The 21,711-nt window shown below is 53.6% G+C and overlaps 1 protein-coding gene across 6 annotated transcripts in view; it reads right to left on the bottom strand.

Moving 5' to 3' along the window:
* ERI3 (ERI1 exoribonuclease family member 3) overlaps positions 1-21,711 on the bottom strand; it is a 130,962-nt gene that overhangs the window by 15,565 nt on the left and 93,686 nt on the right. For all 6 annotated transcript variants that reach the window (XM_012649012.1, XM_012649008.1, XM_012649010.1 and 3 more), the window contains one exon: positions 12,879-12,978. In XM_012649012.1, coding sequence (XP_012504466.1) covers positions 12,879-12,978 — 100 coding nt within the window. The remainder of the gene's footprint in view (positions 1-12,878; positions 12,979-21,711) is intronic.

Below are 21,711 nucleotides of genomic sequence, written 5' to 3'. Positions count from 1 at the left end.
CTCAAACTCCTGGGCTCAAGCAATCCTTCTGCCTCAGCCTCCCAAGTAGCTGGGACTACAGGCGTGAGCCAACACGCCCAGCTAATTTTTATTTCTATTTTTAGTTGACTTGATAATTTTTTCTATTTTTAGTAGAGACAGGGTCTTGCTCTTGCTCAGAGCTGGTCTCGAGCTCCTGAGCTCAAGCGATCCTCCCGCCTCGGCCTCCCAGAGTGCTAGGATTACAGGCCTGAGCCACTGTGCCCGGCCCAGGTTTCATCATTTCTGATCTCCCATTATGCAGACGAGTTCAAGCTCTTTTTCCCCTTGGCTTTTTCACATGCTCTGCCTTCTGCCTGGAAAATTCCTTCTCACTTCTCTCCTGGCACCCCCCTCATCCCTCAGGGCCCAAGCTTGCCAGCATTTCCTCTGGGGTGCCTAATCTCTGCCCCATCCCTGTGCTGGGAACCTCTTCTGTGTGTTTCCACAGCACCCAATTCTCCCCCTGTCACGACTGCCTGTCTGTCACCTCCTGCTAGACCACAAACCCCTTGAGGGCACGAATGTTATTTACACAGGGCCCTCAGGAAATATGCATTGAGTAGATGGAGGGAAGGACTGGAGGAAGAGGGGAGAGTAAAGGGGCAAGAGCACAGGTGAACCTACTCCAGCCCTGACACTTGCCACCCAAAGCCTCGACATGCCCAGGCCCTGAAAATCAATCCATCATGGTCTTTGTCTCCAGCTTGCAGGTTTCAGCCTCCTTCCTTCCTGGAACCTTGGCTTCCCTAAGACTCACTGTGCCAGGAGACTGGCTGGGGCCTGAGCTCTCACCGTTCTGGCTGGCCTGTCCTGCAAACCAAGGCAGCCAGAGATCGTGGTAGTGCTGCCGGGACTCCCCAGTCCTAGCCAGTGATGCCCTGGAGAAGAGCCTAGCAATGCCTGGGGATTCTGGGAAGGGGGGCTGCCCTCCCTAAGCCCAGTCCCACCTGGTAAATATTTCATCCTCAAGCTGCTCAGCTAATCCCTATTAATTTCAATACCACCGCCTTGCCTGGCTCAGCTCCCAATGCATTATTTATCCCCTTTGTTTGTTTGTCGCTAACAGGTGGGCCCCAGCGGAGGCGATGACTGGGGACAAGCCCACTAGATCACTGTGTGGCTGTGAATTAATCATGAGGACTAACGGGAACCACCTCAGCTCCAGGCACTTCCCTAGCCACCTCCTCCTGCCCTGGCACCCAGGGGTGGGCCAGGGCCATCTCAGCTCAGCTCAACTCAATTCAAAACACCACACTTTATTTACTATCTGCCTACACGTGTCAGACACTGTGCTATGCTTTGGGGATACAAGCCGAACAAAATAGACGTAAGTTCTTGCCCTCAGGGAACTTACAATCTAGTGGGGAAGAGAGGCATTAAACAACCTTCAAGCAAGTAATTTCTTAATCGCAACTGTGGTTAAATGCTATAAAGGGGGTGCAGGGTGCTGTGTAAAAGTACACAAGGAGAGGGGGACTTGACCAAGTCTAGGAGTCAGGGGAGGCTTCCCTGAGGAAGCAAACTTGGAGCTGAGCTCTGAAGGATGAGCAGGAGTTACTTAGGCCACATGGGAAGGCCCTGAGGTGACACAAGGGTGGCAGGTTCCAGGAGACGAGGGAAGGACCCAAGTGTAGGGAGCAGGAGGGGAGTGGCTTGAGAAGGGGCAGGAGCAGTCAGCAGAGGACAGAGGCTGTGAGTCTGTCCAAGAGCACAGGGACTGCCCCTAAGCCAACAAGGCTGGGAATAGGGACTCTCTTCTGCCTAATGACCAGCCTTAGTCCTGATGGATACCATGGAGTCATCCTGAACACAGGATTTTCACTCACGACACCCAATACAAACACACACTCCCACTACTTCTGCTGACTGGAGCGACTTCTGATTTCTTGAACTTGTGCTTGTGGGCCTTCGAAGGCTGTCCCTGGTGCTAGGTCCTCTTCCTCCAAGGACTCCCTACTTGCTCCTCCCACCCACACTTGAGGTGGTCAAGATCTTAACCTTTAATAGGATGGATCAGGGAACTCAGGTGAGCACCTGGCCCGGGGGGCTTATGAGCAGCCTAAAGGCTTTGGTGTTCCCATGGAAGGACAGGGCTGGATCTGGCCCCTCAACCCTGTGGTGGAACCAGGCACAGGGCTGGGAACACTGACCTCCCATAGGCAAAAGTGCTCACCTCACCTCCCAGGAAGGAACTTCCCCACCTCTGAGGCCCCCCCAGTCATGGCCTGGGCATCCAGAAGGCCTCAGCAAGTACTCTGTGAAAGAGTGATTGAACAAAGTGATTACCTCACCATCTCCCACAAAAATCTTTTTCTCAGACACACACTTCCCTCAGAAATTTTTCTAGAGATTTGAATAGACAAAGGAGTTAATACGTACTCAGGATTTTATAGTACTTACTTTCAGTGAGCCTGAGAGTTAGGAGCTATCATTGATCCTACTTTATTACTATTTATTTTTTATAGAGATGGGGTCTTGCTATGTTGGCCAGGCTGGCCTCCCAGAGTGCTGGGATTACAGATGTGAGCCACCGAGCCTGGCCAAACCCACTTTAAAGAGAAAGAAACAGAGGCCCAGGATGGTGAATGACTTACCCAGGACTACTCAACCTGGAAGGGATGAGCCTTAATCAGAATGAGGTCAGCCTGGCTCCAGGCCACCCAGAGGTATGCTCCCTCTATGGGCTCTCCCTCCGCAACGCCAGGGAACCCAGCTCCCAAGAAAGAACCTAAAATGCACCTGGTTTTTGAACCAAGTGCAGCTCTGTCGGGCAGAGGGCTCACTGTGCACATGCTCAGGGTTTATAATTCTATTCAAAGTGGCCACTTTGAAAATCCATATGTCTCCAGGCTCCCTGTACATCATGGTGTCAAGTCCTAGAGCAGAGGCATCCATCAGTGGCTCCCAAACGCCAAAGTCTGTATGCCTACATGCCTGATCCCCCTCAAGTGACTGTCCTTGGCTCTGGCCTGCTTTGGCAGCACGACCTCGCCCTGTGCAAAGGCTCACTCTAGCCCTAGCTGTCCGCTTGGGCCAGCCTTACCCTTGCCTTAAGACCCATCAGGCTGCCCTGCCCCCCTGTCCCAAATACCTCCTTGGCCCTACCCGGTCTCTGCCCTTCTCTCTCTGAGATGGGCAGCCAGCACAGAGGCAGCCTCGATAACTCGCTAACGTGCTGCCCATGCTGTTCTTAAAAATTTATGACTGTGCAACATGAAAAATCCGGCTGAGGAGCCATCATTAGCGGTGCTGCCTCCCTCCCCCACCAGAGCCGCCCTTGTAAATTGAGATTTATGGCTGCGGCAGGCGGGGCGGGGGCGTGTGCAGGCGGTGAGGATGCTGTGGGGGAGACAGGGAGAGACCAATGAGGCAGCGGCGGGGCCAGGGGCTCCCCCCTGCGGCAGCTCCAGTTCATCACAGGCTGCGGTGCGTCACCTTCGGGGACAGGGAGGTGTGAGGAGCCGTGAGGAGCTGGGGTGTCCACAGATTCCGCTTGGCGGGGGACTGGATGGGGAGGGGCCTAAGCCACCCACTGGCTCCTTTAGGTGTGCGGGACCAGATCCCGAGGCGCTAGGTGCAAGCAGAGGTCTCTAGGGAGGAGGCGGCATCCTTGCTGGGCACATCCAGTCTGCTTCTCCGACCAGAAGCATCTGGGCTGGGCTGAGACTGAGGCATCCCAGTCAGAGGATTGAGGGGGAGGCAGGCACCCCCACCTTCCACTGATGAGCAGGGCCAGTGGAGAGAGTGCAGGACTGAATCCCCCCACAGGGGCCAGGCTGGGGCTGAGAAGGAGGTGATCCCAGTCTGCCCTCCCCCTGCAGGCCCTCCCTATCCTCTCCCCTCCACCTCCTCCCCTGCTCACTTAGCCCTGTCAGCCAGGCCATTATGAAATTGGGGTTTCATTTACAGACTAATTAAACATTACAGCTTGTTCACAATTACAACGCGGGGATGAGGGAGTAACTAATTACGGAAGAAATGAGCTAACATTTATCTCTGCTCCCACCCTCCCTCTTCCCGCGGCCCCCCCAACCTGGCTTCCTCCCACTCTCTGGTGGGTACCAGCTCTCTGGGCTTACTTCCTAGGATGGCGCCCTGGCCCCCTACCCCCAACCCTGGACACAAGATCCACTACTGTTCCGGCTGTTCTGGAGTTGGGCTTAGTTCCCAGGGCCCTGTGGCAGGGGACAGCCAGGGCTTTTGTGCAAGCCCCTGCGGGTCTGACTAGAGTATGGGACCCTGTGATGGTATGTGAGGCTATGACATCCGGTGGGGGGGAGGGCTCTGCTTTGGGGTATGTGACAGTGCTGTGGGGCTGTGTGGCTCTATGTGTCTTCATCTTGTGGGACAAGGTTTTGATGTGACTGCTGCAGATGACTATTAGTGTGATGGGATATGAGCGTGAATGAACCACGCCCTCACCCCCACCCCCAGAACAGGACAGAAAAGAACTAAGCGGCCTGCAGGAGGCAATGGCCAAAGCAGGCCTGGGATATGGCCCCAACAGCCCAGAGCCCAAATTCCCACTGGGCGGCCCCATTCACTCTCCTGCCTCAGAAGCAAGAAAGGCAGGTTACCCTGCCCTGGGGCTCAGCTGGCCTGGCCTTGGCCTCTGGCCAGATGCCCCCTCTGGGGCCTAAGGAACCTCCTAGGGGCCTGGGGTGCCCCCTGTGGGCAGGAGTCCTGGGGTCTGGCTGGCCTGCCGCAGGGTTTAATAATAGTAACAGTGAGTGTAAGCGTTTCCATCCTTCCTGCCTTTGGGCAAAAGAAGAAAGGAAAGAGGAGGGAGAGGAGGGAGTGGAGGGAGCCGGCTGAAGGGAGGCTTTGAGGCCTCAGAACTCACATCAAACGGCAGGATCTGGGCCTAATTGTCTGACCCCTGCCCCTGCCTTCAATCAGCTCTGCGGCTCCCCGCCCGCCCCTTGCCTAACTAGCAGCCATGTTCTCCTCATTAGGACAAGCTCCCCTTGCACACGTGTCCCCGGACATGTCCCCAGCACTCCCAGCTCCCAACCTTGCTGGTGGGAGGGTACAGCAGGGACCCAGTTTTGGAGGGGCCCCTGGGACAGCTCTACCCTCCGCTACTGCGGCTGGCTGGCCTGAGCCGCATCAGCCCCTCTCTGAGCTGCAGGGGCTGGGATGCCGCACGCTGGGACACACTCCTGGGCTGGCTCAGCCGCTGGGTGCATTCTGTCCTCTGTGTGTCCTTCCTGCTACAGCCCAGCTGTCTTGGCCACTGAGGGCTCCTGAGGGCAGGACCCGTTTGACTCCTGTCCCGTTGCCTGCTTCAGCCTGGCTTGGGCTGGTTCCGCCGAGTAGGAGGTCTGGGTCAGGGTCTATGTTCACAGGCTAGCAGCTGAAGGAACCCGTCTGCCTCCTGCACAAGGAAGGCTCACTTAAACGGATTCAGGCATGGTGATATGTGAGTGTGTCTGCAGCAGGTGGAACAGCAGTGAAGCAGCAGGGCTCTTCAGGGTGATTAAGAGCTCAGCCCTAGACCAGGAGAGATCTGTGTTCAAATTCCAGCTCTCCCACTTCCCTGCTGAGTACCTTTGGGTGAATGACAACCTTCTTGAGCCTCAGTGTCCTCACATACAGCAGAGATGACAGCCCCATCACAGAGTTTGAGAACTCAATGAGATAACAGATTCAGAGCCCTCTGTGCTATAACTGGCACTCAGCAAATGCACAATAATACTGGTGTGACTCAGACCAGACCAAACAAATTCCCCTGTCCATTGGCCACAGGCCTCACCTTCCCCAGCTGGGGAGTGGGTCCAGTAGTGAGAGGAGCTGTGGGGAAGGGTCCAGAACCCTGTAGAGGAGTAGGAGCAGTCCCAGAGGGCACAGATAATACTAGAGGCAGAAGCACCTCTGCTGGAGCCTAACTGTGGGGCAGGGATGTCACAAAGTAGCTTCAGGTGGAGAGGCAAGGCCCAGTTTAAGGAGTGTCAGGTGGCACTAGCTCAGGTGAGTTGGGTAGCAGGGCTGGCCCACAAGGTGTGGATGGCCATGGGTGCTGTGGGCCTGGGGGAGGGGCTGGAGTGAGGGCACTCTGGGGCGGCTCCAGGGACTCATGCTCAGAGCAGCAGACCTGTTGGGGATTGGGGGAGGGGCTGGCCTGGTCTGGGCCCTGACATTGTCTCTCACCTTAAACCAGTGGTAATGACTTGCAAATATTGATGGAAACGCAAACTACAGAGATTGTGTTTTTCGGGGAGTGAAGGTGGGGAGACGGGATAAGGAGGAAAATAAACTGAAATGAAGTCTGGTTATCTCCCATCTGTGGCTGCTCCTAATCCCCCAGCCCAAAGGAATCCAATGCAGTCCCTTATCTGCCCTGTCAATCACTCAATCACCGCCCAGTGCTCCAGTGCTCCGTGGGCACCGCACGCCCTCACACACACTCAAACACATGCTCTCACATGCACACACATGCACACACTCACTCCCCTGACTCTTGCTCCAACACTCCCGCCCACCCCCCAGCCCATTACTCCTCTGAGTAGGAGCAGCCAGCACTCGGGTCCTGCCAGATGGATGCAATTTGCATAATATCAGCAGCGGAGGCTGCAAGATCACCAGGGGTCAGGGCGCTGACATCCCCGCACAGTCTATCTGCAAGTGCTAATTTGGCCAGCATTGATCTGTCTTTCTGATTTCTTTGTCATTTACGTCGGCGATGGTTTGACAGGAGATACAGAGAGAGACAAGGGGAGGCCAGGCTGGGGCCTGGGGCTAGAAAGGTAGGGAAACAAAGATTGTACTTCCCAATGCATGGGCACACACAGGACAAACGCACACACCCAGAGCCTTCCTCTATCCATTTGTGCATCAGCTCACCATCCATCCATCCATTTTTCCATCTGTGGTTGCTACTGAAGACCAGAGCCTGGTGTCCGACAAGAACCAATTCCTCAGATGTCCCTGCGGTTCCAAGGGGGTCAGCTCAGGAAGGAAGGAGACAGCACCTCTCTCCTGAAGCACTACCCAGGCAGGCAATGGAGACCCCGCTGACACCTGGAGTCATCCCATCCAGCCTCCTGGCTTCTCACTTTCTCAGGGCCACACCAGAAAGAGCTAGATGGGAGCGGGCTGTGGTGCTGGGGAAGCGAACACTCTAGCTGTGTTCTCTGCCCTCCCCACAAGGCAGCTGGACTGACTCCTCCCTCCCCGCCCTGAAGATGGCCATAGCTGGGGGTAGTAGGGGAACTTCTCTGGGACAGATGGGGAGAGGGACATCAAGGTCTGCAGGGGCTTCACATCAGTCCTTCATCACCCTCAGGCCATCCAAAGCCCAGACACTGGGAATCCTGTGGATTCTGAAGCTCCACATCCTATCAGATCTCAGTGCTACCTGCTGAACCCCCAGCCAGAGTCCTTACAGTCTTCCCCGCCTTGGGTGGGGGGGTTCACCACAGGGAGGGGGACACTGCCAGGCTAGGAGATGCCATGGGGAAAGGGGAGGGGAGATGACTGCAGCTCTGGCAAGAGCCCTCTGCGAGAGGTGGCCATGGTCACTCTGCCAAGGGAAAGAGAGGGGCTTGAGGCTTCCCAGAAGTGTGAGCCCCCCTCCCCCCAGGCCACGGTGGCTCTGTCTTGGCACCACCCCCTTTCCCTTGCCTATGGTAGCAGGAGCAGGGTGATCAGAAGGAACTCCCTGCTGGGCAAGAGGGGGGCTGGCGTTTGGTGTGTGCTAATCCTGGGCCTGAGGTCTTCAGAGGGACCTGGGAAACTTCAAGGAGGGGAAGGCAAAGCTGTACTGCAGACGAGCTCATTAGCCAGCACCCCCACCCCCCCACGAGGAGGAGGGCGGGCGGCCCAGTGAGCGTGGCGGCAGAGGCGGCAGAGAAAAGGCTGTCACTGTCCTTTCTTCCTTTTGGTACAAGCGTCTCCCTGAGCCGACGATTCTCCCGCAGTGACACCTCTCACGGGCACTAATGAGATCCGTGTCACAGAGCTAATGCGTTCTGACTGGACTCTTGATAGACACCCCACTCCTTCAGGGGAGACCACAGGCCAGCACTGCCCCCCACCCCCGGGGCCAAGCCCCCACCCTGCCTCCTGCCAGCCCAGCTCTCTTGCCAAACTATCCTGGGTGGCACACTCCTGTGAGAGTCCACTTGGTCTCTGGCCATGCCACCTGCACCATAGGCCTCAGAGAGGTCTCCTCAGTTCTGGAGCAGAGGGGCTAAGCTCCGAGGGCAGGACCACACAGCTGGGCGTCAGGGAAGGTTGTAGTTACTCTCCCAGACATTGAAACCAGCAGTCTTTGGGGCCTCCGTGTCACAATAACAGTTAAGATTTTACTGACATTTCCTGTGTAGATTTCCAGAAAGAAAGAAGGTAAGGAGGCCCAGGCCCTGCCCTTAGAGAACCCAAGTATGTTAAGGGCCAGATTGTTACCTCCAACAAATTATAATCGGGCCCAAGTGTGTATTCAGTGTACTCACACTGGGAGGGCCAGGCAAGATTCCCAGAGGAGGTGGCTCCTTGAAGATGGACAGAAATCTCCTGGGCCAAGAGGTGGAGAGCAAACTGAAATCACAAAGAACTGTCAGGGACAGAAGGAGGTCAGATGCCAAAAGCTGCAGGAACCTGGCTCTGAAGGCAACTTGTAGCGGGGTGAAGGAGTGGCAATGCCGCCTTCCCTTCTTCCTCAGCTGCTGCTACTGAGGTTTTGTCAAGGCCTGTGTGTTTCACATGATGCTGAGGGACATGAGGGAAGTGAGCTTGTTTTCTTCCACATCATCTCTGTTGGTAGCACAAAGCCTGACACCAAAAAGGTATGTCATAGCTCAGTACAGTGATGAGAACACAGGCTCTGCACTCAGATGGACTTGAGTTTGAATCCTGGCTCCTCGACTCAACTGTCTATGTGACTTTAGGCAAGTCACTTAACTTAGCCTCAGTTTCCTCATCTATAAAATGGGAATGATGATGCCTGCCTTCATTTCATACGACTGTTGTGAAAATTAAATTAATTAATATAAAGTGCCCTAAAATACTGTGAGTGCTTTGCTGACCCTTTGCTGAAATGGCAGAAGGGACACTTGGCAGTCCCCCATGGAAGCTGCCTTGGGCCCAAACCCAGGATGCTGACGGCACCCACTGGCAGTCCTGGAAGTCAGCAGTTCTAAATACATAGTCCTTCCTCACCCACAACCCGCTCCGGCACCACCCTGTTCACCAGGCTGCCAAGGCCAATCCACTAGCCCCGGAGGAAGTGTCCCTCCCCTCAGATGCCACACTGACAAGCCTCCAACAGCCTTTTTGCCCAGCGCTCCATTGCCTCTGGACCCTCCTTGGCTATCCCTAACCCTACCTCTCTCCCTCAGTGCCCAAGGCCAAGCCTACCTGTGAGCCCTGTGGCTGTCATCTTTACCAATACATTTCTAGCACCTAGCACAGTTCCTGACATATAGCAGGTACAAGGTCACATGTATTGAATGAAAGTTCTACCTGGTCCCTGGCCTCCATTTCCACAGCCACTGTCCTGGCTCTGAATTAACCATGACCTCTTGCTTACCTTATTGTACCTTTCCTCTGGCCTGCCTGCCTATAGTTTCTCCTCATGAGGCCTTCCTGTACTAACTACCAGACTGCACTGACTGAAGCCCAACTCTGACCAACTCACTCCCCTGCCCCAAACACTCCCAAAGCCCCCCCTCAAACATCTCAGCCTGTCACGCACCACCATGCCAGCTGGCCCTCTCCCCTTCTACAGCTGATCCCCTGCCCCGCACCTGTCACCCCAACACTCCAGCTAGCCTGCCTCCTTGCTCTCTCGGCACCTCCACAGCACCCATGCCACACTCCCACGGCACTGCAGGAACCCAGCAGACGCTGGAGATGGCTAAGCTGTGGGACCTGCAGAACCCTCGCCCAGCATCACCCAGTGCGCCTCACCCCCACCAATAGACATACCACTCCCCACTCCAGGCTGGCAGCTCCTCACACAGTTAATTAGCACCATGTCACTGAGGACCAGCCTGAGTGGCCAGTGACAGGAGCTGACCCCTGACCCCAGGGCTGGGAAGCAGTCCACATCAAACTCTTACAGCGCGACCCTTTTAGCACGCACAGTAACTCGGGGCACCGCCAGCTGAAGCTCATTAAAGCTGTCTCTTTGGTGCGAGGGCCATTAACCTCACTGCTCAAAACCCACGCCTCCCCTCCCCGCCTCTCCCAGCCCAATTAATGCCCTGCATCCTCCCTCCCTTCCAAGCACCCTCGCCACACCTCAGAGGCAGCCGGAGCTGGCAGGGCAGCCCTCTTCATTCAAAGACTACAAAGATGAAGTGCCAAGAACCCCCCCCCCAGGGAGCCCCTGGTGCTGGCAAGGCACAAGAGGAGGGAACTCCTTGAGCACCTACTATGTGCCAGGCACCGCACAAGCTCTTTACACAGGTGACTTACTAAACCTTCCCAAAAGCCCTGAGAGGCAGGTGGCACTGTCCTTCATCTAAGGTCACAGGGTCCTGGGTGGTGGAGCCAGAGCTTCCTGTGGCTCCAAAGCCCTTACTCTATTGTCACTCAAAGCCTTGGGCTGCCCCATGGGGCCCACCCACGTGGAGAAACCTTCTCTGAAGGAGGAGGGGATACCTCAGGGGTCCTAACCCAGGGTCAACAGGTGAACAGACAGGAGGGGCTTCACTGAGTCTCAAGAGGAACCAAGAGTGTATCCATGTATCTTCTCACAAAGGGGTTCCCTGGGACAGACACACAGAAGCAGGGCACCCAGATCAAGGCTGTGCAGGATGCATTAAGCCAGTCCCACTCTCCCTCCCACCAGCCAGACTCAAGAACTAGCAGTTCCCTCTCCCCTGGACCAAAGCAAGTCTTCTCACTGGTCCTCTCTCTCTGGTCCCTCCCTTTCCCATCACTCTTTCATGGATTCATTTACCCATGCGCCCGTTCAGTCATCCATCCGTATGCATTTATTGAGCACCTACCAAGAACTAGTTTTGTGCAGCACAAACCGCCTCACTGATTCTGAATCAGAGCTTTGATCATGTCATTCTCTCGCTCACAAACCTCCTACATCTCCTCAAAATCTCAGGAAAAATCAACACCCTTTAACCATGCAGCCTTCAAGGCCCTGCCTATGTCTTTGTTTATTTTCTAGTTGTTCCCTAACCCAAATTTTCCACTCCAGTCACAGGAAACTACTTGTAGATGTCTGAACTTGTCTTCTCAAAACACTGGGCCTCATGACCCCAGGTCTTTGTACACATAGTCTTCCTACCTAAAATACCCCTACATTTTTCTGCCTAGCAAGCCCCTATTCATCTTTCAAAGATTCCAACTCAAGTGTTCTCTTCTTTAGGAAACTTCCTGCTGACCTCCTAGGCACATCACCTTGCTGGGTTTGGTGTCTTCTCTAAGTTGCATGGAGAACTTCTATGGGGGGGAAAAGCAGTTCCAGTGGAGTACCCCCAGTTCCCCAGGCCTGTGGACTGCTTCCTCTTTTCCCCTGGACCTCAGAAGAGCCTTGGGATGTCCCAAAAAGAATGATATGGGGGATCCCAGGAGTCAGTGAGATGTAACTGAAGAAGCAGAAGCTACCTTGGCAGTTGAGGACAAGGAAAACCTCCTCTGGGGAGATGCAGGTGCTTCTATCACAGCCCTTTGTCCCCTGGGTGGCAAGCATCTGTTTCATTCTCTGTCTCTCTCCAGGATGTGCACTCCCTGAGGACAGGAACTTCTACTCAGCATGCTCAGCACCCACTAGGCACCAGTGAATGTCTGTGGAATAGCGAAAGGGGCTACTCCTGGGTCCTTCAGTCCTTCTAGTATATCTCTCCAGTCCCCCATAATGATACCTACCCAAAGGTACACAGGTTGTGACAATGTTGCAGCACCACCCAGGAATACCCTAGCTCCTCCCCACTTGGAACAAGGTCTATGCCTGGGCAAGTACCCCACTTAAAAGCATTTGCATGCACATATGCGCGTATGCAAACAAAATAGGACACAGAAATGGACAGATACGCTTTCTGACAGATACACACAGGCTGGTGGTTGCGTCCCTGTACAGATGCATGCCCTCAGAAAAACACGGATATATTGTTATACACACACACACACCTCCTTCAAACAGATATATATTAATATAATCATAGACGCATTACACTCTTAGAGACATATAGCTAATGGTGTCACACATATGCAGACATACAAATACTCACAGACACATATTAATAATGACACATCAGAAGCTAGCAGTGCCTCCAACTGCCTGGAATCAGAGTCACTCCAGTCTCCTACCAACCAGGAATCCCCCTGAGGGTGTACCCCCACCTGGTACCCCAAGTGGCCCCTCCCAACCCAGGCACGGCTCAATGGAGGCTGCTGCTCCTGAGGGGGAGTCAATACCCTGTGGACGGAGCCATCGGTCAGAAGGACCCCGACTAATTAAAAGCTGGTGAGGTTTAAATAATTCATCTCCTTAACTCCCATTGATCGTCCAGTTTAGTGGCCACAGACCTGAAACAATATTAAACAGCCTCCTCCAGTTCCATGGGGGCTGGGTAAGCTGACATGTGCCCACCCTGTGAGGACACTGCCCACTAGGGATGCAGCCAGCGAGGGAGGAACCTTGGCCTGAATCCAAGGCCACCTGTGACTCACCCAAAGCCAAGACCCCAGCCTCCTCTGAAATGCTGTTTTGAGAGGTGCTTTCCAGCGGTCCTGTTCAGTAATCCCCTCACTCCACCCCTCTCCCGCTCCCCAGCTATGGAGAGAGCCCTGCTGGGGCAGTGAATGAGCCATGGAACCCCTCTGTGTGCCAGAGGACTGGGGCAGGCAGGCAGGGGACTGACCGAGCTGCCAGGGGGATATGCAAAGGGACTGACCGATGCCGCTGTGGGGCCGACCTATGTGCTGCAGGCTGAGGCCCTTGTTCATGTCTAGAAGTCCATTCTTGGGCCAGCAGCCCATGGCGAAGCTGTAAGCCTGGAAGACAGGAGGCAACAGTGATTAACAGAGGCCCTGACCCCTGAACCAACCCTACTCACCAGGTCTCCCCCCACCCCCAGATCTTCCCACCAAGGGCTTACTCTCATAGTGCCACCTTGTGAGAGTCCCCTCGCTGGGTCCCCTTTCCACTCCCCAGCAGAAAACCCCTTCCTTCTCCAGAGTTCCCTTTCTCCAGGGCTTCTCCCCAATGGAGTCCCCAGCCCTCATAGGGCGCCCCTCACCAGGGCTCCTCTCTAGAGAGCTCCCAGTGACTAGGATCTTCCTCATCAGGAGCCCTCCTCTCACCAGGGCACCCCCTTCACCATGCATCCCCCTTAGATTCCCCCCTCTCCAGAGCCCCAAGCACTTTGCTGGGCTCCCTCCCCGCAGCATTACTGGTCACCAAGACTGGCTTCAGGAAGCACCTTGGAGTCCAGCGTATCTAAACTTCACTCCAGAGATAGGAATACTAAAACGAGGGCCCTGAGCAGGCCCGGCTGTGGAAGGCTCTGTGTGCCATGTGGGGGCTCAAGTGAGGTGTGGAGTAAGGTCACCTGCTCAACCCAAGCAGCTGCGAGGGGAGTATGTGAGGGTGTGTGTGTGTGTGTGTGTGTGTGTGTGTGTGTGTGTGTGTGTGTGTGTGTGTGTGGTGGGGGGAGCAGATGCTCTGCTGAAGGTCAAGTGCTCACTTATGCATATTCAAAGCGGCCACCCATCGATCTGTACTTAATTGTTTTCCTGGGGTTGGGGAAGGAAGTGCCAGGGGCATCGATCTGCTCAGGCCACGGCACTCCACTGCCCCCCTCCATCCCCTACCCCCCCCACCTGCCAGCAACCTCCACCTGAGGGACACATGGCAGGAAGGGGACAGCATCTTCTCTTACAGGCATGACTGACTTGACATCACAGATGAGGAAACTGAGGTCCAGAAAGAAGAGGCTTACATGGCTTAGAATGCTATGAAGTGGCCGAACAGGATTTAATTCCTGCTTAGCCTGCTAACAAAAGTCCTCGGCTTCTACCAGTGGGCCTGGCAGCTAGTTGAATCTTCAAACATTATCCATACCCTCACTTTAGAAGTCCCTAAACAGCAGGCTGCCCTTTTCCCAGTGTCAGGACAGCGTGAAGGACAGTGATCAGTGAGAATGAAGCTTAGGTGAATTCCAGAAGTTGTGGGGGGAGGGGAGGACGGCATCCTGTGATGGAACCAAAGTGACTGCCAGCCATGGTCAGATGGGTACTGTAGTGCCCCAGCCCATTTTGAGGCCCAGGAGGTCCCCATCCCACTAACACAGAGGGGAGAGGGTCCAGCACAGGGTCAGAAACACAAGCCAGGAGGCTGGGGGCAGACTCTGTGTCCACTCTTCCTTCCCGGATGCAGGAACTAACCCTTCAGCACCGTGGGTACTAGAAGGCTAGAGCCCAGTGTCCTGAAACCTCAGTGCCCTTCAAAGCCATCTTCCTTGACCACAGAGGTACTAGCCACCCTTTTCCTAGGTCACAGCTGAACCCACAAATTGGGGCTGAGAATGAGGCTCAAGGACAGGGGAGAAGACGCTGGCGCAGAGCCAGGGCAGAGCGGGAGGCAGGCAGCAAGGGAAGCAGCCAGTGGGCGGTGCACAGCTGGAGGAGCTGCTGAGCCTGGTCAGGGCTGAGGCTGGAGCGCAGTGGGCCAGAGAGCAGTGGCAACCGCCTTTCAAGTACTTTAAAATCACTTACAAAGGCCGGATTAAACGATCAGAAATTCCATTTAATAGGACAAATAAAGAAATAACAATCTACTCTATCAGCCTAGAGAAGGCGAGCTGGATGGGTTTTTTTTCCCCTCTAAAAAGGAAAAAGGGAAGGAAGGGGGAAAAAAGAAGGATAATGTGTGTTTACTCAAGCAAAGAAAAAAATATTTAAGTGATGTCGGGGAGAAGATTGCAGTAACTAGTGAAGAATAACATCGTCTACTTTGCTGTCAAATCACACCCGAATTTCAGTAATAGATTCTCGGCTGACACTCAATTCAATTCGAAGGTGATCCTGCTTTATCCCAGCCCATCAAATATTAAACACTTGCATTAGCAGGTGCTGCCGCTTCCCAGCTTAGAGCGGCGGGCGGGCGGCAGGGCTGCTGAGGCCCCTCCGCTCTGCTTGCAGCTCGGGGACAGGGCAGCTCAACGTTATCTGCACGTCATCCCGAGTCTTATCACAGCTAAGCGGGAAGACCACTTCAGATAACATTAGATGCTTGCCCCGCGCGTCACCATGATTAGATTATTATTGTAATTATGACTCCCCAAGATCTTCTGCAGCCTGGGCAGAGCGGGAGGGGGATGGAGGGCAGCAGAGCCCGAGAAGGCCAGTCTGGGCCAGGGCAAGCTGGAGCCCCTGGCAGGAAAGTGGAGGTGCCAGGCAAGGCGGCAGCCCGGTCCTGCCTGACGGATGCCTTTCAGGAAGGGCAGTCTAGCTTGTCAGAGCGAGGGCGAGATGAATTGGCGTCTCCACTGCGGCCGCGGGTGTCATGCCGCAGTTTCATATTCCCAGATAAGGCGTGATAACCAATTGCTACCGTGACATGGCCTCATCCAGCACTTCCTCAGGGGGGTACAGGGCAGGGGGAGGGCTGGCGCGTGCACATGGGTCTGCCAAGCTCCTAATAAGAGGGATTTAATTTTTACAAATGCTGCTTCCAGCGGGGCCTTCACATAACAGCCAAAGTCCAAAATGATATTAAAAACGGTTAATTAAAACTGCTCTCCTTCAGCCTGGGCTCTCCCCCTGCTGCCCTGCTGAGAACCCTGGCACATCTCCCCCAGGTACTGACACACACTCCTGCAGAGCTTAACCTTCAGATGTGACCACCAGCTTCATGGAACCACCCTAGGCACAGTACCAGAGCCCAGCACTTCAAGCTTCCCCAGCTCCTGTCATCCCGAGTACCCACCAGGCACAGCGGCAGACACAGATAGCCACCTAGAGAACACAGAGGGTCCTACAGCAAACTGTGCTCCTGCCAAAGTATGGTCTGCATCCTCCCACCTGCTGCCCCTCTGCACCTGCACCCACACCCCACCACCCCACCACCCCAGCACTCACGTCTAAAGCCCATGCCCCTCCCGCTCCTCTATGTAGACCACAGCGTGGCCCGACCACATATATGCGGCACACCACACGTGCATCAGACTCTCCCTCAGGTGACTCTGCCTGTCCTTTCATTCCTTGTTCCCTCTACACATCCTCCTTACGAGATTACATCTATCTACATGTCTTAGGAGAGCCCTTCCTGGGAGTCCAGCTCAGGGCAAGGTGATATGGGTTATGTCTAGAGATTCTAGCTGAGAAGTCAAGGCCAGTACCCAGAGACTGTCAGAGCAGGGGGATCAGGGAGGCTGAGCCCTGTGGGTTGCTCACAGTGGGGACACTGATGACAAGAAGGCCATGTGGGCTTGGAGGAGGCTTGGAAAACTTCCTGGAGGGAGTGGTACTAGAGGGCCAGGAGGGTCTGACAGATGACAGGAGAGTGCAACATTCCAGGCAGAAGTCTCAGCAAGGACAAAGGAGAGTGGCAGGAGCCAGCGCAAGGGCTTGGGTGTGGCTGGGGCAGCCAACTTAGAGAGAAGGAGCCACATCTTAAGGCACCGCCTCCCAACTCCACATGCCAACAGCAAAGCGGCCACCAGTGGGCCTTGTGTCCACCCCTTTACTCTGCTCCCTCTCCCTGCTCCCTTGCTCTCTCCTGCCAGCCTGTGGGGCATGGTGGAAAGGGGCCCAGAAGCTTTCTGACCTTGATCAGTATGGGGCAGGAATCTGTTTAGAGTTCTTTCCACGACTTGTGCCTGAGCCTCTTTCCCAGTGCTGGCTCCAAACTCTGGGTGCCACTTCTCCAGCTGCACCTCTCTTGGCCATCAGGACCCACCTGCCCAGCATCAGGGCCCACCTGCCCAGCGCTGCAGTCAGCATCTACCCGCTGGGGCTCCTGACCAGAGGGCGTGGCAGGTGGAGACTGAGGAGCTCCTGGATCCTGTACAGGGCAGGTACTGGTGCTGAGCCACTGGGACGGGTGGAGTTGAGGTGAAAGAGGCTGGCCTAGCACACCAGCCCACCCCAACCCTGTGCCAGGCAGGCACGCGCATTTCCCTTCCCCTGGGCTGCTGTAATTTCCATGCGCGGGGAAGCAGGTGCCGAGCTGTTCCCGGCTGGCTCTCCCCTCTCGTGGCTCTGCCTGTCTTGGCTGCTGCCCCATTAGCTTAGTGGCCAGCCATCTGCGACGGGCCTGCCGCACAGCCCTGCTGTAGGCGCGGCGGGTGGCCCCTTGTGTAACAGGGAGCTTTGCCATTAGCGCCTTTAATATTCTGACACCTCAGCACAGCCTGCTATTACATGCAAACGCTGATCGCCCTGTGAAATTACATTGCTGGGCCCACGAAATGGAATCGTGTATAATCAGCCTCCTCCATGCACTGTCAGTCCCATCACAAACACGGCGCCCGGCGGCTTACGGGGGCTTAGCAGCTGCGACAAGTGTATTGGGTATAATAGATGAAGTAGCCCTCATCGGCAGCAGCATCCTTCAAAGAGGAAAGAAGAGGCATCAACAGCTGCTATGGTGTCTCTGCCCATCCATACGCCACCTATCAGGCCCTGAGAATGGGGTGGACACAGAGGGGGCAGGGCAGTGGTAAGGCTAAAAGGCTAGAACCCAGTTCAGCCTGCACATGGAAGAACAGAATGCTCTGCAACTTCCAGAAAACCCAGAGCTTCCAAGCCAGCACCAGCACATTCAGCCTGTGCAGCCTCGCCATGAGGTGGGCAGGAGCAGACCTTTAACCACACCTCTGGATGAATGACCTGTTACCCTGTGGGCCTAAGGCTCACAGGCCATTTCCCAAGATTAGGAACCACATCAAACCACCTGCCATTCCCCTAACACTCAACAGAGATGAAGCTGTAACGATGACATTCTAGAAGATGGGTGAGAGAAAGTCGGACATATAAATACTACTTAACTTTTTATTCAACTGACTGACTCTTTCATAGCCAGTGAACCAAGTACCTAGGACACAGGTAAATATTAGGATGGCATATGCCATGTATACTTATGGCACACCCAACAGCCCATGCCTCATAGAAAGGCAGTATGTTCAGTGCTCAGGAGTCAGATGAACCTGGATTTGATTCCCAGTTCTGTCAGTTATTAGCAATATAACTTTGGATGAATTATTAAAACTCTCTGAGCCTCAGTTTCTTACAAATGGGATGGCAGTACTTTCCCCCAGGTATACCTGAGTTTACCCTGAAATACTAACTCCCATTGCCACCTCCAGATATTTTGATGCCATTGCTCAAAATGCACACTGCCTGTGAGGACACTGCTCCCTCTCCCTTATCCGGGTTCAGCCTAACGCCAGTTGTAGCAGACTATATTTTCCAGTGGTGGCTGCAATGCTATGTCCCATCCCACATGCTATACTTACACCGTGACTTTGACATACCTGTCATAAAGACAGGGAGTCTATGTCCTCTCCCCTGACCTGGAAACAGGGTGGGCTTTTGTGACTACTTCAACCTATGAGTAACATAGAAGGAATGTGACCTCAAGGCTACTGCAGAAATGTTTAGGCACCTCCACCTCAATTGCTGGAACACTTGTCCTGGAGCCCTGAGCTGCTATGTTAAGTAGTCAGACCATCCCCAACATAGCCATGCTGTGAGGAAGCCCAAACCAACCCATGCAGAGAGACTACACGGCGAAGCCATGAGAGTTGGGGGAGAATGAGATTTCCAGTAGCCCCCAGTTGCTCTAACAACATAGTGCGCCAGTTCTAGTCACTGCCTGACTACATCCACATGAAAATCCTAAGCCAGAACCACATAACCAAGCCTTTCCTGAATTCCTGACTCACAGAAACCATGAAAGAGAATGAAATAAAATATGTGTTAAGTCACTAAGTTTTCGGGTGATTAATTATGCAGCAATACTGACTAGAAAACCAATACCTACTCATTTATGTATGTACTCTGCCAATATCCTCAAATTCTTCTTTCCTGCTACTTCTAGACTATTCTTCCTCTCCCTCTGGGACTTCATTCTAAATCATCACTCTGGGCAACTTCAGTATCTCCAGGATAACATACCCATGAACGTTGCCTCTCAGTCTCTTAATTCCCTGTGCTCTAATGATCTCCTCTCCTCTACCTATCTCAGCCATCTTCCCCATGGTCACGCACCACACCTTGTTATCACCCATACCTGTTCTCCCTCTGAAATCTCACAATGACAGATTCCACTCTGACCCCAGCCTCCTATCCTTCCAGCTTTTGTACACTCTTTCCCTCTACTCTAGCTTTTTTCCTCTAGATTTTCTCCTTGCTGGCTCCTTCCATTAGCATTCCAGCATATGCATGAATCTCCACCACCTTCATGTAACTTCTCTGTGGCTCAATCTCCTCTTTGTAAAATGGGGGTAATAATAGTTCCTACACCATGGAGTTGATATGAGGACTAAATGAGTCATTGTATGTAAAGTGCTTAAAACACTGCCTGGCTCTTTGAAAGCTATGTAAGTATTAGATTATCATGTTTGAAGTCTTCCATGCACTCTTCATCCCCATCCAGCTACTGCTGTTCTCCCATTAACAGCCAAACTTCTCAGAGCTACTCACTTCCACCCCTCCCCCTCACTCCTCAGTCCCTGCATAATGCCCCCAGAACACCACTCAGCTCCATGAGGTCAGCAACTGCAGCCACGCTGCCTACCTCTGTGGTCAGTTTCAGGTTCTTACCTGCCCTCACCACTCTGAAGCCTCTTCCATTTCTAAAACACTTCTTTGGTTTTCTTGACATTCTACTCAGTTTTCCTGGCTCTCTGCTATTTCCTCACAATCTTTCATACAGTCTCCTCTGCATGTAGTCATCTTCTGTGTGCACTTATGTGTGCACTACACACTCTCTCTTCCCATTTTTTCCTGCACGTTACCACTCTCCTTGGTGATTTCCTCAACTCCCTTATCTTCAACCTCTCTAACTTCCAAATCTATATGTCAGCATATATATTCTCTTGCTTATCTGGCATTTCCACCTGGATTTCACACAGACACTTGATTCTCAATATGTTTAAATCCCATTTCAACATCTCCTCTTGAAACTGCTCCTTCTCCTGAGTTCCCGAATCCCAGTGAAGGCCGTTACCATCTACCTGGTCTACTGAGCCAGAAATGTAGGGTTCGACCTTGATTCTTTCCTCTTCCTTACTGCCCACCAAGTTCTGGAGTGTTGTTTCATGCTTCCAAGCCTTTACCCAAGCAATTCCTTAAGCCTGACTAGAATGTCCTCTGCCTTCTGCTTTTTGTCCTAATTTGAACACATATTCCTCTTTCAATACTCGACTCAAAAGTACCTTCCTTTACAGTCTTTCCTGACTCATTCTTCCCTTACTCCCCCTCAATATGCTGAGCAGCACCTGTAACGTTACATTTGTCTACATATCTGTTACCCCATCATGCTAGGAGATAATCTTAAGGGAAAGGGTTATATCTGCAGTCTGTGAATGGTCTGCATTGAGAAAAGGGAAAGGGAGGGAAGGGGAAAGGAGGAAAGGACACCTCCTTGGGTGTACTTCTGCCAGGTGGGCAGGCCTGGTTTCCAGAGTTGCCATTCCTACCGGCCCTACCAGTCTCCTTCAGGAACCACTGCTGTGCTTGCCCAGCGGAACAGCAATCCTCTCATAACCATTCATGGAACTGAGGGCTCAGCTGCCTGTGGTAAGAGAGAGAAGACTGTTCTGCTCCCTTTCTCCTTTTCCATACTCTTCAGGCTCTGGGTAACCCCCACCCCATTCCTCAGGCCCAGTGGGGACCTGACCAGCACAGCTATCGTAGCAAAAGGATGGGCATTTGCACCAGGTGACAAAAGCCCATTCTCCCTAACAACAGCTGGTAGTTCTGTTGTGTGCACAGTCTTCTCTGGCTACCAACGTACTTCAGGACCCGAGAGCTGCTGCTGCCTCTGTCCATCAACAGAACTTGAGTGGGATAATTATCCTCTCTGTGTACTTAACCTTACTGCTCACTGCCTACGACAGGAGAATGGCTGCCTCTAGTGTGCTGGGCCACCACCACAGCACAGGCAGGGGTTGTGCCACAGGTCTAGGCTCCACAGCATTTGGCACAGGGGGCCCAGGAGTGGAGGACAGCTGCTAGCTCAGTTTGATCCCATTATGGTCCTGAGTATTTGTAGGTGGAGTTATCTCCTTCGTGTTCCCGGATCCCTTGGCTTCACTGCTGAGGCAGAGGGAAGTTGGAGACACTGAAGTTCCCGGGATGAGAACCAGATAAGTAGTTTCTGACCATGCTGCTTCAGCCCCCGCAGAAGGTGCCCTGTCTGGGGCTCCACGTGTACTGTCACAGAGTCTAAGACAATAGGTCAGTCTGAGCCAGCTGTCCAGGGTGAGAGCTATATTGTGAGTTTTCTTTGTTTTCATTACCATTTCCTCTCCTACTGCTTCTTTTTAGCCAGCCCTTTCCTCCCCGGGGTGCTGGGGATTGAATGAAACACCACCCCCGGCTCCAATAAGTGTATTTCAATTACATCTGTCACTGTATAACGATATAATGATATATCATGTGATATTAAATCCATGGTAATCATATCAGGGATTTTTTTTAATCGTGCACTAATCGCATTATTACATCTCTATAATTAACAACAGGAGGTATGGAAATTCAGTTAAGGCAGTGGGCTCG

This window comes from Propithecus coquereli, unplaced genomic scaffold, assembly GCF_000956105.1.
Source record: "Propithecus coquereli isolate 6110/MARCELLA unplaced genomic scaffold, Pcoq_1.0 Scaffold299, whole genome shotgun sequence".
Lineage (NCBI taxonomy): Eukaryota > Metazoa > Chordata > Mammalia > Primates > Indriidae > Propithecus > Propithecus coquereli.
This window is presented reverse-complemented; position numbering and strand designations above follow the sequence as displayed.